This window comes from Lactuca serriola, chromosome 2, assembly GCF_051521515.1.
Source record: "Lactuca serriola cultivar US96UC23 chromosome 2, Lser_US96UC23_V15, whole genome shotgun sequence".
Taxonomy (NCBI): Eukaryota; Viridiplantae; Streptophyta; class Magnoliopsida; order Asterales; family Asteraceae; genus Lactuca; species Lactuca serriola.
In genome coordinates, this window is record NC_136409.1 from 41536230 (window position 1) to 41548702 (window position 12473).

The window sequence follows — 12473 nt, forward strand, 5'->3', positions numbered from 1 at the left end:
TAGACCCATCTTTCATGGAGTTTTAGGGTTTCTTTGAGAGTATGTGATGAGAAATTGGTGCACAAGTTAGATCTGGAGTTGAAACTCCAGATCTGAGCTCTATTTGGACCAAAGATGCAGAAAGCCCTGTTAGTTGCTATGCAAAATCCATTCCCCATGAGTTAAGTTCCTTTCTAGCTTGGTTTTTGGTATTATGATACAAGAAGCACGTAAAGGTAGCAACTTTATGTTGCTAATGGACTCTAGGAACCCAGATCTATTGTTTGGAGCAAAGGAGTAGCTCTATGACTCGAGATTATGAGAATACACGTAAGGACTCGGCGAGTCTGGGAGAGGACTCGGCGAGTCGGGCTAGATACCATACTTAAATCGCGTAGTAACTCGGCGAGTTGGAAGAACAACTCGGCGAGTCTGTTGAAGATTGCCTTGGACTCGGCGAGCCTGTTCTTGGACTCGGCGAGTCAAGTCACGAAACCCCAAGCCCTTCTAGTTAAGACTCGGATCAGTGAGTTAAGTGAAGACTCAGTGAGTTGGACAGGACAGAACTCAGAAATCAGTGGACTCGGAGAGTCATGGTCTGACTCGGCGAGTCGCGAATGAAAGGGGTTTCTGAGCTTATGAACTCGGCGAGTCGGTAGGCTGACTCGGCGAATAGGGTCAACCTGGAAGGTTGACTGTGACCAGGACTTTAACTTTGACCAGAGTTGACTTAGTTGACTTTTGGAGGACTGTCAGACTAAGTGTCATATTGGTATTGGTAGCTCGGAGAGCTAGAGGAGCAGCGGCTCAGAGGGTTGTCGGTTAGCAGCCAGAGGGTTATCAGCAGAGCTCAGCAGTTCAAGTGAGTTTCCTTCCAGTAGGAATGGGTCTAAGGCCACAATGTCGGCCCGTTTAGCTAGCAGTAGTTTTCGGACTTCGGTCTGATGCAGTAGTTAGTATGTTTGATGCCTTCGTGGCTCAGACAGGATTTATGTGTTATCTGTTCCGGGCTACGGCCCGATGCAGTATGCAGTTTATGTGTTCATGTTAGTTGATAGGTTATGCTATGCTATGTTCAGTTAGTTCCGGACTTCGGTCCGATGCAGGGGACAAGGTCCCAGTCAGTTCCGGACTTCGGTCCGATGCAGGGGACAAGGTCCCAGTCAGTTTCCGGACTTCAATCCGATGTAGGGGCAAGGCCCCAGTTAGTCCAGACTTCGGTCCGATGCAGGGGACAAGGTCTCGGCCAGTTCTGGACTTCGGTCCGATGCAGGGGGCAAGGCCCCAGTTAGTCCAGACCTCATTCCGATGTAGTGGGCAAGGCCCAGTATGTGCTTTATATGTTTGTATGGTATGTGGTAGTTTAGGGGAGCTCACTAAGCTTCATGCTTACGGTTTACAGTTTTTGGTTTCAGGTACTCAGTTTTCAAAAGAGGTGCTCGGAAAGGTTGCAGTGCACACACCATAGTCAGTTAGTCTGGGAATGTTTTACTCTGATAATAAGATTATGTTTTGAATTAATACTCGGAAACTATTTTATGACTTATGATACGGTTTTTATAAATATGGTTTTAGTAATGTTTTGAAAAGAAATTTTTAGTCGTAATTTTTTGGTCGTTACAATAATATATAAGTTTTATTAATTCATTAGTATTATTATTATTTTAATATGATGGAGCCTTTTATAATTAATAATGTTTTTACTAAGTAATACATACCTTGATTAAGATAGATGTGATTTCCACTTGTTAATAATCTTGATTTGAGCTTTCATGTTGATAACGTGTTTTAAATTTGATGTAATTAAAACTAAAACTAACAAAATTAAATTAGAACATTATAAAAGTAAAGAAGAAGATTTGAAAGGATTCTTGAACACTTAGAAGATTGTATTCAAGATGGTGTGTTCATATATTTCACATTTGATGGATATTTATACTACATATCATCATATTCTTACATCATCAAAATAGTAACTAAATAGTTAAAAGGAAACTATTTGAAGGGTGAAAAATGTTCATCCACATGCTATGTCTACTAAATGATTTTATGGCTTATATATATATATATATATATATATATATATATATATATATATATATATATATATATATATATATATATATATAATTGCTTAGAAAATAAATAAATATTGGTCAAAGCCTCACTCACAAGAGATTCTTCCTCTCTTTCTCTTCTTGCTAGCTCACCAGCGTCTCCATCTTGGCAATCCCCCTTGACATATGCTAGGGGCAGTGTTGGTCGAGCGACTCTAAGTCGAGGCCTTGGCGATCTCCACTCTGGCAAATCTTAGTGTTTAAAATATAATTACATGTCTTTTGAATGGATTAGTACAAGATACGATAATGTGTATACAAATTGATTACGGTTATCAAATATTTAAATATTTCAATTTTCAATCTGATTCTAACCAACCAAATAATAATTTGGTTTGGATTGAATTTCATAATTTCGATTCAGAAGAGTTAAAAATCTTCTCTAATAAATGAAGGTTTTTTTTGCCACTTGTCACTGTTACATTAATTTGGACACATGTCATTTTTTGGTATTTTTAAATAAATTTTTTTCCATTTGTCATTTTTTCATTTTTTATCTTTTCTTAATTAACAATAAAATTTACACACCAATTACTAGTTGCTTTAATTAAAAATAGTCAATAAATTACAATGTTAGTACTTATATATTGTATTTAATATGTTTTCTTTTAAATTCAATTTTTAAATTTCAAATTTAAATAAATTTTTTTTTAAACATTCATATATATTTTTTGGTTTTACCAAACTCATATAACATACGGGTATTACAACTAGTAAATATAATAAGCATTAGTTAAAAGGAGAACAAAGTTTTGGCTTGTGAGCGACAATTGAGTTCGAATCTAAAGTTAGAAACAAAGTTATGGTTTTCTATTTCAATCAAGCCATTAATATAATTCAAAAAACAATCTTAAATCCAAAACAAAAATTAGATGTATATTATATATAAAAATGAGAAACTATTATTTTAGTTATTTACTTATTTTCGACTATTCGGTTTTAATTTTAGTAACCAAAATCAATCTAAAATCCTAAATAATAATCAGTTTTAGTCCAAACCAATCCAAACATTATATGTTCGGTTCATTTTGACCTTGTCCTTATATGTATCTGTATTCATTTTGACCTTGTCCTTATATGTATCTGTAGACTGATGTCAATGGAACAAAATATCAAACTTATGTAGAAATTAGTTGGTGAGAAGTATTCATGAGACAAACTAGTTCCTATTAAAATCAAAAGTACATCATACAACAAAAAAGACTTGTATAAAATTACAAAGATGCACCATTTACATTAGTACGAGTAGTTTGTCTAGCCAGAATGACCATATCAAGTGTCTCATCAGGGACAGCGATACCACTTGTTTCCAGGTCAGCAACAATTGCAATAGCTGCATCTAGTTCTCCAAGATCAAGGCACAAACCGATAACCTCATCGTATAATGGACTGCATGCCAAAAAGAACCTCACGTTATTTCTATATATAATGCTATAATAAACAAATAAATAATAATATGTTGCTATAGTTATTGCATTTAATCATATATATTATTAAATGATTCTTAACTCACCTTCCAAACACATAACCAAGTGTATGTGTTGTTCGTAAAATTTCTAAGAAAGCTGGAGGATATGGAGCTCGTATGGCTGCACGAAGAATTATAGCACAGTCTCCAATAGTTGGTGTCCCACCTAACTCCATTACCTGAAACCAATCGATTTATTATAATCAATCAACGCAAAGTTATAAGTGTCATAACTTTTTCACATCTTATCCCTAAACACTAAACCATAGCATCATGTGAGATGTAAATCAGGTATATAATAGTGTCTAAAAGGAGTCCGATCCACATTGAACCCTGAACCATAAGCATAATGTGAGATGTAAATCAGGTATAAAATAGTGTCTACAAGGAGTCCAACCGTAAACCCTAAACCTTAAACCATTAACACTAAACACTAAACCCTAAGTATCATGTGAGATGTAAATCAGGCATACAATAGTGTCTACAAGGAGTCCAATGCTAAAACCTAAACCCTAAACCTTAAACCTTAAACCATTAACACTAAACACTAAACCCTAAATCCTGAGTATCATGTGAGATGTAAATCAGGTATACAATAGTGTCTACAAGGAGTCCAACGCTAAACCCTAAACTCTAAGTATCATGTGAGATGTAAATCAGGTATACAATAATGTCCATAAGGAGTCCAACCCTAAACTCTAAACCCTGAGTATCATGTGAGATGTAAATCAGGTATATAATAGTGTCTAAAAGGAGTCTGATCAACATTGAACGCTAAACCATAAGCATCATGTGAGATGTAAATCAGGTATAAAATAGTATCTACAAGGAGTCCAACCATAAACCCCAAACCCTAAACCATGAACGGTAAACAGTAAATCCAAAACCCTGAGCATCATGTGAGATGTAAATCAGGTATATAATAGTTAGTTTCTACAAGAAGTCTAACACACATTGAAACTGAAACTCCCATACTGCGACTACCGAGTCTTGAACCCTAATGCGTATCTGCAAATAAGTTACTACACACGGAAATTTGGAAAAAGGATTAAGAATTTACTTTCGACATTAGCTTCACTGCTAACTCAACTTCCCATTGTTGTGACCAGTGTCGAGGGGGAGTGTTTCTTAGCTCCATTTCCCATGTCCAACCCCACGCATCAGCAATTGTATACATATCCGATACATCGAATATTTTTCTTTCACGTAACTCCTTAAATGCCTCCAGTATATCCAATGGTAACCATTCTTCATCATCATCATTCTGCATTTATTGGACAAAAAATTATAATCATGTTCAGAGAACTGGTTTTGATCTCGTGTTTGTGAAAAAGACATAAATGTCCTTCTTAATTTGATCATTGAAACAATCAATCACAATCACGCATGATTATTACAATCCATACCTCCATAGCAGCAATTCTTGCCAATCTTTTCTTGGATTTTTTGGATTTAGTAGGTGTGGAATCATCAAAACCTTTGAACAATTGAACACCAATCATTTGTAAAGGATTTGCAGCATCTTCTTTGTCTTTAACAGCTTCTGTATCACCAGTTTGGTTTTCAGTTTGTTCCTCTTTGTCCCCTTCATCATCATCAACCTGTTTATTATTAGCTGCATCTTCTTCATTATTATTATTATTAATATTATTATCAGAGACATCTGTAGCTTCTACTTCAATTGCTGTTGGTTTTCCAAGTTCTGCTTCTAAACATTCACCAAGAAAACGTCTTCTCCAAAACTCTGTGTTTCCTTCTTCTAGTCTCACTCGAGAGATTAGTTCTTGAATTTCCTCATCAATCTGTGAAACAAAACAAAAAAATTATATAAATTTGTGAGTGGAAAAGACGTGAATGCCCTTCTTATATTCATTATCGAAACAAGTTCATTGAATAGCATCAGTTTTGGTTTCACAAGATATTTCAGTTTTGTTTCATTGTTATGAAATTTAGTAACCAAGTTTATTTCAACATTTTCAGAACAAAAAGTACAAAATTTCACAACAATGGAAACAAAAAACTAGAAGTTGAGTGATTAAAATTTAAATCTCTTTCAATGTGAATTCTGTAATTTTGTTACACACAGATCATTTCTTATTTTTATCTTACACACAGGAACCATTTCTGTAATATTTTCTTATACCCACCAACTGTAACTTTGTTACACATGGACCAATTCTGTAACTTCGTTACACAAGGACCATTTCTGTAACTTTCTTCTACATAGGGACCATTTCTGTAATTTTACCCATATGAAGGGAGATCATTTCTGTAATTTTATTACACATGGACCATTTCTATAACTTTATTACACAAGGACCAATTCTGTTATTTTGTCCATTTGAAAACTACAAGAACCAAAAGTGCAATTCTTCTACATAGGGACCATTTCTGTAATTTTATTACACAGGGACCATTTCTATAACTTTATTACACAAGGACCAAGTCTGTTATTTATCCATTTGAAAACTACAGGGACCATTTCTGTCATCTTTTCTCACACAGGTACCATTTCTGTTATTTTGCCATTCCAAAACTACAAGGTTCCAAAAGTGCAATTCTTCTACATAGGGACCATTTCAATAATTTCATTCATATGAAGGGAGATCATTTCTGTAATTTTATTCCACAGGGACCATTTCTATAACTTTATTACACAAGGACCAATTCTGCTATTTTGTCCATTTAAAAGCTACAGGGACCAAAAGTAAAATTTCTGTAACTTCATCCATATGCAGGGAGATCGTTTCTGTAATTTTTGTTACACAGGGACCATTTCTATAACTTTATTACACAAGGACCAATTCTGCTATTTTGTCCATTTAAAAACTACAGGGACCAAAAGTGCAATTTCTGTAATTTCATCCATATGCAGGGAGATTGTTGCTGTAATTTTTGTTACACAGGGACCATTTCTATAACTTTATTACACAAGGACCAATTCTATTATTTTATCCATTTGAAAACTACAGGGACCATTTCTGTCATTTTGTCTCGCACACGTACCATTTCTGTTACTTTGTCGATTTGAAAACTACAAGGTTCCAAAAGTGCAATTCTTCTACATAGGGACCATTTCTGTAATTTTGACCCATATGAAGGGAGATCGTTTCTGTCATTTTTTCTCAAACAGGGACCATTTCTGTCGATTTGAAAACTACAGGGACCCAAAGTGTAAATTCACGAAACGTACCTCTTCTTCTTGGTCTTCAACAGGAGGAACCCAAAGGGGTTTATTTCTCGACCGATTAATCCTCCTAGCTTTCTGCACACGTTGATAAAGCACACTCCTATTTCCATCAGTAGGAAGCCCTTGTGCTTCAAGCTCTTCAGCCAGCTCATTCACAAGCATTTTACTTGCAGCTTTTGGTTTCAATGCGTTTTTATTGGGGCGTTTAAGGATATGAAAAAGCCACTCAAGAACACGAACATATTCGGATTCTGTAACTTCTCCTAAAAGTGATGGACCTCTTCTACGTAAAGCTCTTAACACCTTTCGATGATATCTTCTCCAGTTTTCAAGACAATGTTGTCTGAATGAGGTTTCTAAAGGGTTTTTGTACACGAATCCTGCAACATCAGGGTCTAGGGATGTTTTTCCTTCTCTTGGGACCCACCTTTTGCGGGCCCCCGTTAGCCCACCTTCTTCTATGTATCTGGTTCATGTATAAACTTAGTTAGTTAGGGTTTCTTTCTTTTTTGACTTAATGGGTTAACCACTTAATATGATGATTGTTTCTTTCTTACTTAATCTGGATAGAATGACTTAATGAGTTAACCCAAAAAAATTGGTTGAATATAAGGGTAAAATGGTCATTTGGTCTCATTCAGATGGTTTATTCAGTCCAAAAACGTGACAGAGTATATGTATAGAAAACTTTATGACCACCATATGATATGGTGGTCATTTTCATGATTAAGCAACTTGATAAAAAAGTAAATGACCATTTTACCCTTCCAGAAAAATGGGATTTTCTTGCAAGCATGATCATACACAACTCCTCTTATGTTAAAATTGATGAATATTGTGAAATTGTTTTTTTTAATGTAAGGGTAAAATGGTCATTTGGTCTCATTCAGATGGTTTATTTGGTCGAAAAATGTGACAGACTGTATGTACACAAAACTTTATGGCCACCATATGATATGGTGGTCATTTTCATGATTAGCAACTTGATAAAAAAAAAAAAGTAAATGACCATTTTACCCTTCCAGAAAAATGTGATTTTTTTGCAAGCATGATCATATACAACTCCTCTAACTCTAAAATTGATGAATATTATGAAATTGCTTTGTGAATAGTCTCACAACAACAAACCTTACAAAAAAAAATTAACAATAACTCGAAAATTCATATATTGCAATTTTATTGCTACATTTTTATATGGTGTTTTTATTTTTCGTGATTAGCGACTTGATAAAAAGTAAATGACCATTTTACCCTTCTAGAAAATCGTTATTTTCTTGCAAGCAGCACCATCCATACTAACTTTTGAAAGTTCAAGCTTTTAATGATCAAATTATCAGTGGTATTTTGATAAATGATGTTTAAAAAAATTGAGAAAATTGCAACACATTTGGGGAAATTGGAAGGAAAAAATAAATGAGGGAATATTTTGTAAAATGTTAAAGACTTAATGGGGAAAGCTTCCTTTTCCCAAAATTTTCTATTAAGCCATTCTTTCTGCATTAAGTCAAAAAGAAACACGAATAGATAGTTTATCGTTTTCAATTATGCAATATTATTGTTCTTTACAACAACAATTCACCTTTCTACATCATTTGCTACAATTTTCATGTTGTTTTATAGCTTTTTTTATGTAGTTTTTATACCATATCATAAAAATCTATACAATTTTATATTTTTTGTGTGAAATTGCGAAAAGAATTATTATACCTGGCAATGTAATCAATTTCATATCCTACATCTGCTTCTGTATTCAATGGTTCAATCCAAGAACTAACCATTGTTCTATATTTTTGACTAAGTATCATTGCTCTAGCTGGAATTGGTTGATTTTCTTTACTCATTGCTTCTAAAGCTTCCAAAAGCTCAACAATTCTTCCTGATATCAATCACAATAATCACTTCATGGATTAAATAGCAACCTACTTTCATTTTTATATTCTTTTTTTATTATAGCAGTTTAATTTTTATTTCTTTCTATCACAAGTTCACAACATTGGACTTTCAATCTTTTTTCTTATCAAGACATTGTACTTTGAAAATGAGTTGATCTTGTATTTTGTGTTTTTTCAAGATTAGACCTCAAATTTATTTATTTTTTTGCCTGAAAAAGACCTTGTATTTTTTCATTTGTTCCAATTTTGCCCTTTTAGTCGTTTTATTCGAAAAAATTTGTAAAATGTGAGGGTTTTTTCAAGAAAAACTAAAAAAGTTGAGGGTTTATTTGGAAGCAGTTAGAAGGTTGAGGGGTTTTTTTGGAAAAAAAAGACTAAGTTAAGGGTTTTTTCGGAAACAATGAAAAAATACAAGGGAAAAAAATAAAGTTGAGGTTTAATCAGGAAAAAACACAAAATATAAGGTCTTTTATGAGATTAACCCTTGAAAAATCTACCTAATTATAGAAGTGAAAATTGATTTGTATTCTCAAAATGAAGTATTGTAATAGAAAGAAATAGAAGTATGATAATTGATTCTATAATAAATAAATAAATAAATAAAAAGGTATATTGTTATTGCTTGCATTTACCCCTATAATAAAAGGATAGACTCAATATATGTTGTAAATATGAAACAAAAAATGGAAAAGAGTAGATAAAATTTCACCTTCTCTACATAAAGCCCGAAGATATAAAGAAAGTGGATCTCCATAATTTCCTTCATTATATAAAACTTTAATTCCACCTTCAATTTTAATAAGTGCTCTAAAATGTCTGATAGCTTCTCTTATAGAACAATATTTTGTAAAGCATTCCACCAATAGCCTGAAATAATATCAAAATAATTAACAATACAACAACTTATTTGTGACTTTATCAATTACAAATACAAAAAACTTGTCACAAATAATTATATAAACATATTAATGAAAGTACATTGCTATTTCTTGATTATAGTAAAAACCAAAGTTTGACTTACGCGTAAGTTCTCACATTAGGTTGTACAGTTTTGTAATCTTCAACCATCATACCAAGTACAGCAGCAACATCTTGCACCCTGTATATTTTTTCCACTTAAAAAAAGATATTACAAATCAAATATAAAAGTAATAAAAAAAACAAATTATAAGAAAGAATCTTCTAAAAGGTTACCTATCAGATCCTTCTGCCCTTGTATAAGCTTCAATCACCCAATTATATGTCTCTGTATCAGGTTTCATAAAATCTGTAATGGAAGGCTATTATCAGTAACCAAAGAAAGTAGAAGAGATTTAATAAAACTTTAAAGGGTTTTAAAAAAAATCAAGAAATAGCAATGTGTTTTTATTAATTCGTGTATTATAGCATCCTAGTCTTATATTTTTCTATTATAAACTTTCACTTTTTATCTTTTGTACTTTGAATTTTGAAATATCTACCAAATTATAATCACTATTTGCTCTTGATACACATAACAAATCAAGTTCCAATGTGAAAAAATGTTGAAATGTATAAATTTTAGTAACTAAATATTTAAAATACCTTGCCCATATATCATATTTTCAAATGTCGCGTATGCAATTTCAGGTATTCCACACTTTGCCTGCAGCCCAAAAAACATGACAAAATATTATTTTTTTAATCATGTCAATGTTTGTAGAATTTGTTGTAATCTGAACCCATGGCCCACATATGTACACTATAATTGTATAATGTATAGAGTAGAGATGAAAGTATAGGTTGCATTTACATATAAATTCATATGAGGCTAACCAAACATGATAATGGAATGGAATAACTCATTCCATTTACTTGCTAATTCCATTAACATGTTTATTTACACAATAAACAACTTACCTGACAACTAAGGAGACAATTGAAATGATAAGTAGTAGCCATTCTTCCAGCTTCCTCCATTTTATAAGCTATTGTTAATGCATTTGAATGATCTCCAACTTTACAATCCTCTTCGATCAAAAGATCATATATCTCATCAGTAGCTCTCATCTTACCCTCTGCACCTTTTAGAAACACCTTGTTGGCATCAGCCAAGTAATTGTTTCTAATAAGTTCCTCTGCTCAAAAAACACAATTACTTCAAATTTGAAACACAAAAAACATTTTCAGGTTATGAATGATTACCACTATTTGTATATTTGTATGGTGTAGGGGCTTGTTATGTCATTTTACCATTCTTAGAACATACCTAGAGCTCTCATACCATGTTAGGATTCAATCAATGTATTGCAAAAAGGGAATGTTTATGTTACATTACAGTTGGATAAAGAAGAAAGGAAAGCAATATAAACCTAAGGTAAGGAAGGTGAAATGACATAAGAGGCCCTTACACTATATAAGTATACAGATAATGGTAACAAGAAGTACGAATTATTGCATAATTTTGGGTGGAAAAGGGTACCAATAAGAACTAGCCAAGCATTACGGATGTCAAAATCTAGTTTCTCCATAGCTGCAAGAATCTCTAAACCTCTTGTGGCATACCCTTTTGAACCAAATAAACGAACTAATGCAGTGAAGGTTTCAGGAAGAGGACAAAGGCCTTCACTTAACTCTCTCCTCAATGCATTCATCTGAAAAATAGATTACTGATTATTACAAGCACATTCGACCAATATCTCCTACGGTTTTCCTATTACAGTATTTTGTTGCAAAATTGAGAGTAATCGTGGAGGAATGAGACTTACAGCGCCTTCGTGATCGCCATTGAGTGTATGAGAAATGACCAAGCCATGAAATGAGCGAGGTCCCGGGTTAATTCCGGCAGCAATCATATCGTAAATAACTTCAGAAACTCCGGCGACATCGCGACTCCTTGCACGCTCCATCAAATCCTCCATGAACAATAATCTCAGCCCTTTCTCCATCGTCGTAGCTGATAACAACGAGGACTCATCTTCCTTCTGCTGTGACTGTTTCTTTCGCCTAGTCTGAGACACCGCGGAAGCACGAATAACGAAGGCGTTTCGATAAAGGCCACCGGAAAAAGGTGAATGACCAGCTAAAGTACCATTGTTAGTGACAAAATTCAGAGGAATTAATGAGTGGGATAGCAAATTCGCCATGAGTTCGTATGCAAAACACTGTATCTTCTAATGGCAAATGAATTAAGGAGGCATGTCGTTGTATGAACTTGAAAGGAAGGAGTGGATAAGCCTCGGGTTTTTGAACAACTATGGCAGTGGGGTTTAAGATTTGGGTTTTATGAATTCTTTGGGTTCTTCCAGACTTTAGAAAAATATGATTGCAACCCTCAAACTTTATGTTAATTACGAAATTTACCACAAATTCTGCTCTTTTAGTATATTGGTACCACATTTGACCTAGCTAGTTTATAGATTCCATGCAAATGTCTTATTTTGCACAACACGTACTAAGAGTATTAAAACTTCATGTCAGTATATTAAGGGGTGTTAAAAGTTATGTGAGGTAACTTTTAGATTTTAAGCATTTTGTTTAAACCAAACGATAAAAACTTGTGGTGTCAAACGAGACTTTTTGTTCGCAACAGGGCGTTTTGTCAAACACTAGAAGTTAGAAGCTCTCAAACGTTCCGTATCAAACAAGGTGTAAATCGATAAATTGAATATGTTCTCGTTTTCAATCATAGCAAAAAAATTAAATCAATTTCGGTTAATCTACACCCTGTTCTAAACTTAATTTAATAAGTGAAATGGAAATGAATGAAAGTATATCATCGGGAAAATGTATTCTTGATTTTATTTAATAAATGGAAAGGAGTGGGATTGAATGGAGGGGAAGCAAAATAAGTGTTTTTTTACAAGCTC

The 12473-nt window shown here is 33.5% G+C and overlaps 1 protein-coding gene across 1 annotated transcript; it reads right to left on the reverse strand.

Annotated features, from left to right (window-relative positions):
* Positions 1 to 3196: 3196 nt before the first annotated feature.
* On the reverse strand, positions 3197 to 11868 carry PTAC3 (plastid transcriptionally active 3). The gene is made up of 13 exons (XM_079023931.1): positions 11373 to 11868; positions 11087 to 11258; positions 10525 to 10742; positions 10210 to 10270; positions 9841 to 9913; positions 9668 to 9745; positions 9356 to 9513; positions 8462 to 8630; positions 6758 to 7220; positions 4971 to 5366; positions 4625 to 4828; positions 3610 to 3743; positions 3197 to 3485 (listed from the first exon to the last, which is right to left on the reverse strand). Exons 1-13 carry the CDS (start codon positions 11748 to 11750, stop codon positions 3311 to 3313), a joined length of 2679 nt encoding a protein of 892 aa, XP_078880057.1. The 5' UTR covers positions 11751 to 11868; the 3' UTR covers positions 3197 to 3310.
* Positions 11869 to 12473: the final 605 nt, after the last annotated feature.